Raw genomic sequence first — 5,735 nt, 5'->3', positions numbered from 1 at the left:
AAAAAAAAAAAAATATTGGCTGAATAATTAGGAGGGACTGCTTTGCCTTACTATTTATCAGAGAAATGACAAATAAAAACAATAACAAGATGCCATTTCTCACCCAGCAGCTTGGCAAAGTCTGCTAATATCAAGTGATGTTGAAGATGTGTGGAAACAGGGACTCCTACCCGCCACTGGGAGAAATGTATATTGGTATTGCTACTTTGAAGTATCTAGAAAAATCTGAAAACACCTCCTTTATCTCAGCATTTTCATGTCTAGAGCATACTCTCTAGAGCAGTAGTTGTCAACCTTCCTAGTGCTGCAATCCTTTAATACAGTTCCTGTGGGTTGCGACCCACAGGTTGAGAACCGCTGCTTTAGAGAAACCCTTGCGTGTGTACATATGGAGACACAGCATTGTTTATACGTGTGAAAACTCCCTTTTCTGCTGTCAAATTCTAGATAGTGTCTGCCAGAGTATTCTTTGTATTTCTCTGTAGTTTTATGATTTCATACACACAGAATGGCTTTAGGTGGACTTCTGCACAAGGAAAACAGAAAGGCACTCTATTATAACCTTTCTTTGGGGGAGCTGGGCATCCCTGGTCCTGATGGCCTACTTTAGCAGAAATAGTTATAAGGGGACTTTTACACAGTGGTGCATACTCCCTGGCCATGAAGCAAAGGAATTTTATTCCTTCTTGCTGATGAGGACAAAATCCAAAAGGGCTTGAAAAGCAGGAAAAACTATTTTCTGCCAGAGAGTAAGGATCAGGTGAAAGGGAGCTAGAGAGAGGTATATAAAGAGTGTTAAGCTGAAATCAAAGCATTTCACCTTTTTTTGGTCTTTTTTTGAGATAGTCTCACTTTGCGGCCCTTGGTAGAGTGCTGTGGCATCATAGCTCACAGCAACCTCAAACCCTTGGGCTCAAGTGATTCTCTTGCTTCAGCCTCCCGAGTTGCTGGGACTACAGGCATCTGCCACAATACCGGCCTATTTTTTAGAGACAAGGTCTCGCTCTGGCTCAAGTTGGTCTCGAACTCATGAGCTCAGGCAATCCATCCACCTCAGCCTCCCAGAGTGCTAGGATTACAGGCCTCATCATTTTTAAAATGAGAGCATCTCCAGTTCTTTGGCTTTCAAATCTCCAGGGAAGAGGTGCCTTTCCTGTTCCTTCAGTTGTCAGCAGGCAAGGGCCCTCTGGATGGCAAATAAGTGGGCATTCAGGTGAAGCCATTTAAGAAGGGTTTTAGGACAGCTCTTCTGCTCTTAAGTAAACATTGATTAAAAAAATCTCCAGGAGTCTCCATTTTATCAGCCCATCTTTAAATGCATCAACTGAAACAGTCATTTGAGTTAACCAGCTACTCTTAAAAGATGCAGGTTAATAAAGCTGCCATTCACTAATGGGCCATCTGCCTCAGTTTTGCTGCCTGCACACTTCCTTGTTCCTCCCTTCTCTCTCCCCTGGTCAGTCAAGTCAGAGGGGAACCTTGGGAGGGGAAGTGGAAATGCTTGACTGGAGGGGTGAGTTTGAAATGCCAAAACTAACACCATTTATTCTTATTGCCCCACCCTTTTTCTCCATCCCACTTGACCACTTCCAGGGCATGGGTGATTCATTCCCCATTTACTGAACATTTACAATGTGCCAGACCCTGTGCTAGCCCGCAGCATAGAGCAGGGGTGTCTAAACTCTTTTTATCCTCTGCTGAACATAGGAAGAGTAAGAGTTGTCTTGGGCACACAATAAATACACAGATATCGACAAAAGTTGATTATGGTCCGTGCATACTTTTCATGATGCTCCACACCACAGATAAGCAAAAAATGTCCCCATGAAATCACTATGTGGCCCACAGGCTGCAGGTTGGACACCCCAGGCACATAGCACAGGAGCATTTAACAGTCCTGATAAGGAAGTTACTGATAGGGGCAACTCAAGAGGAAAGAGGCTCTAATGAACCAGGAAGAGAAACCCTATCTTCTAAAAGTTTGTTTTATAAAGTAGTGTCTTACTATCACATATACAAAATTAAAAAGAAGAACCAAAGGAAATCCTTTTTTTTTTTTCTCAGACTCCTACTATCTGATACAGAGACAAGTAGCATCAATTACTACCCTTAGCACCAGAGTCAAGGCAGGCAACCCTGATAGGCCACCAATGATGTCATCCTGGTCCCTACATCTCAAACTCTTGTCTGATTGGCTGGGGCAGCTGTGTTCTCATTTCTGCTCTTCCTCCCACCCCCAGAAATACATGCACAGAAGCTTTTTCCAGAAAGACTGGATAAACTGGTGAAATGCATTAACCCCTTCCTTTCAGCCAGCACAGATGTTACACATATCCTGGATATATGTAATTAGAATTGCCAACATGTCCACCTAACACAGGTTAGCAGCTAACACAGCCAAGCACAAGCTCATGAAGTGCTTATACAATAAGGAAATGATGTTACTTATGTACAATTTCAGAGCTGCAGGGACCCAAACCAATGTTTATACAGATGGCAAGCAGTTGTGGAGTAAAGTTTGGGGTGGGGAGGGGCGTCTTCTACTTGATGTACCTGAAAGTCTTCTCCTGTGTTCAATATTATTTATTATCAGACCCTAACTCCAAATAGACTCTACTGAGAAAACTCTTTTGATCACAAATCTGGGTAAGCAGATATTTCAGCTGTGCAGTAGTGGACAAAGCCCTGGACAAAGGAGCCAGCAGACCTGGCTTCAAGTTTCAGCACTGCCGTTAATTGTGTTCGTGGACAAGTCATTTAACCACTCAGTTCCCTGAACATTCTTAATGTTTATGCTTTGTTCAAACCCCTCAGCACAGGCTGTATACCACTGCACCTAACCAACTGTTTTGCAAATTCATGGTCAGAGAAGAAATGAATCAATATGATGATGAATCGAGAGCATCATGTTTATGTAAGAAGGATGGTGTTGTGATTAATCAACCACCTTGCTTGCTAACTATGCCTTGATATTCATTGAAATGCATCCTTTTAGTTTCCATAAAGAAAATAATGTTGGAGGAAAAAAATATTAGCAAACCCAGCCCAGGTATATATCTCTGTCCTTTCTCTCCCACACATCTCTCTTCCTGCTGTCGTGAGCCTATTTCAGGTGCTGTCAGCTGCCATGTAGACTAGTGTGACAGGTTCCTAACTGGTACTGTCACTACCAGTTTTCCTCCTTTCTAGTTGTCCTACCCCGCCACCATGTGATGATAATTCCTATTGAATTGCTTTAATCACAGAACCCCCCCTTCAAAGAAACTTCCCACAACTACCCTAGCATACCAAGCAAAATCCCAACTCCTCAATCCAGCCCTCTAAGATTTCATTCCAACCTGCTTTTCCGGCTGACTTTCCAGTCATACTGCTTGCATTCCCACCTCTGTGCCTTTGCTGACATTATCTGCAGTAGCTTTCTCCCCATCATTGCCCAGCAAACTCCTACTCATTCTCCCAAGGCCAAACTCCAATGTTTTCTTCTCCTCATCCCTGATCAGAAGTGTAAATTTCTTGGGCACTTTATCCACGGCAATCTTATGCTACCTTGTGTGTTAGGGTTATGAACATAGTGGTCTTATTTTTCTACTACTCTATAAGGTCCTGGAGCACAGGGACGATGCCCCTTTCATTCTTGCATCGTCTCTAGTGTCATGCACACAGTGGGGATTTAATATAGCCTACCTAAATCAATGCCAAATGAATGTAGAGAGAAAGACAGCATGATATGAAAGAAAGAATGTGGGATTTGGAGTCTGAAGGCCAGGTGGTGGACCTCTGCTCTGTCACTGATGTATGGTGTGACCAGTCTGGGCCTAATTCTGCATCTGTAAAATGACCATTTCCTACTCTATGGACCTTACAGTGCAGGAGGCAGGAGTTGTAAAAATCTAATGTTTGTACACTAGTTGATTAGCACAGGAGCCATGATACTTAAAACAGCGTTTGAAATTCTACCCTCCCCCTTCTGTACAGGATCTATTCCAGGGGTCCTCAAACTTTTTAAACAGGGGGCCAGTTCACTCTCCCTCAGACTGTTGGAGGGCCAGACTGCGGGCCCTGGGACGAGTCGACTGCTAAGCAGGACAGGCAGCGGTGGCAAAAACACCTGGCTGGCCGGATAAATGTCCTAGGCGGGCTGCATGTGGCCTGCAGGCCGTAGTTTGAGGACGCCTAGTCTAGTCCATCCACAGGAAGATCTGCATACCACTTTGTGGAGAAGAGGATGAAACAGGAAGACACTGAGTCATTAAAACTCAGAGGGGAGACTCTGTGCCTGTAGCTCAGTGGTTAGGGAACTGGCCACATACACTGGGCCCAGCAGTTCGAACCCAGCCTGGGCCTGTAAACGACAATGACAACTGAAACAAACAAAAAAATAGCTGGGTGTTGTGATGGGTGCCTATAGTCCCAGCCACTTGGGAGGCTGAGGCAAGAGAATTACTTGAGCCCAAGAGTTTGAGGTTGCTGTGAGCTGTGGCGCTACAGCACTCTACCCAGGGCGACATCTGTCTCAAAAAAAAAAAAAATGCCAAAACAAAACTCAGAGGAGAACTGTTTATAGACTGCAAGCCAGATGTTCCTAAGGGCAAGGGGAGCTAGGGAGGGAAGAGAGGCGATGACCCTACCCAGGAGTCTCTCTCCAGAGGAAAAGAAAGGAACTCTATTCCTAAGCACAGGCCAAATTGAACGCTGGCCTGTGGGACTCAGGAAGAATGATTCTGCTGCCAGGTAAGCATTCCAAGTGATGGTGTTAGCTGCCAAGGCTGAACTATGTGGTCAAGACAAGACTGGCTCTGACTGTGGTCTGTCTAATTCAGAACCAAGACCTGTCCTCAAAAATGACACTGTGCCCATCAAATGAGGAACACAAGGCCCATTCCCGTCAAAGATAGAAACATCTTCCCTTCCTGAAATGCATCTCTGCCATTTCATTCTTTCAGGCTAGGTTTCCAGTTCAAATGCAAATTCTCTGAGCCGGAAGCTCTGGACTGCATTTACATTTTAGATTTTTTCCTAGGGAGCAGCTATTGATGTAAGAAAAGGTGAGAAAAGCCCCTTTTGTGGCCAGCGAGCAGCAGGGAAGCTTGGGAAGGGGAAGCTCTGTTAAACCCTAAAGTCAAGCTTCACTTAGGTGGGGGGATGAGTGGGTGGATCTGTGGCCTTTTCGTGTTAATGGATTGGGCCCTTGGTCACACACACACTCACTCAACTCTCGTCCTAAGCCAGCCAAAGCAAAAGTTGTCAAGTTGGTGGACAGTGGGAATGGTCAGGATTCATTTCCCTGGAGATCTCTTTATTCCTTTCCTCAAACCTCTTTTCCCTACATCCCTCCTCCTCCAGCCCATCTTTGAAAGCCTCTCTGGGCCAGGCTCAGGGCCAGAGCCGGAAAACTGCACCTTGTAGGGAAGGGATCCCTAGAACGTGAAAACACTGGGGACTGTTCTCTGGGGGCCCTACGTGTGGCCTTCTGGCCCAGCCGCAACAATGGGTTCCCACGTGACCCGGAAGGGGGCCGTCCCCACTTGGGGGCCCAGATTCCCGGGCGCAGGGCGGCCTCAGCCGAGGCCCCCCGCCCCCGCCCCGTCGGCCTCCGGCTCCCCGGCCCCGCCCGCGCCGGCCCAGCTCTTACTTGCGGTAGGCGGCCAGCTGCACCGCGCTGCAGGGGAAGAGGCGCAGGCAGGCCACCGCGTTGCCCTTCCACAGGGCCCGGGGCCCCTCGGCCCGCCACACCC

At 46.6% G+C, this 5,735-nt stretch overlaps 1 protein-coding gene across 1 annotated transcript in view; it reads right to left on the bottom strand.

The window, feature by feature from the left end:
* The window catches only part of SLC25A43 (solute carrier family 25 member 43), a gene marked incomplete at its 5' end in the record, with an annotated part of 40,247 nt that extends 34,517 nt beyond the window's left edge, over positions 1 to 5,730 (bottom strand). Inside the window, one exon of the mRNA XM_012809650.2 lies at positions 5,633 to 5,730. Within this exon, the coding sequence (XP_012665104.1) occupies positions 5,633 to 5,730 (98 nt within the window). The remainder of the gene's footprint in view (positions 1 to 5,632) is intronic.
* Positions 5,731 to 5,735: the final 5 nt, after the last annotated feature.

The sequence above is a fragment of the Otolemur garnettii genome, unplaced genomic scaffold, assembly GCF_000181295.1.
Source record: "Otolemur garnettii isolate 467f Iridium unplaced genomic scaffold, OtoGar3 scaffold00110, whole genome shotgun sequence".
Taxonomy (NCBI): domain Eukaryota; kingdom Metazoa; phylum Chordata; class Mammalia; order Primates; family Galagidae; genus Otolemur; species Otolemur garnettii.
Note: the sequence above shows the minus strand (reverse complement) of the source record. Positions and strands in the feature narration are given on the sequence as shown.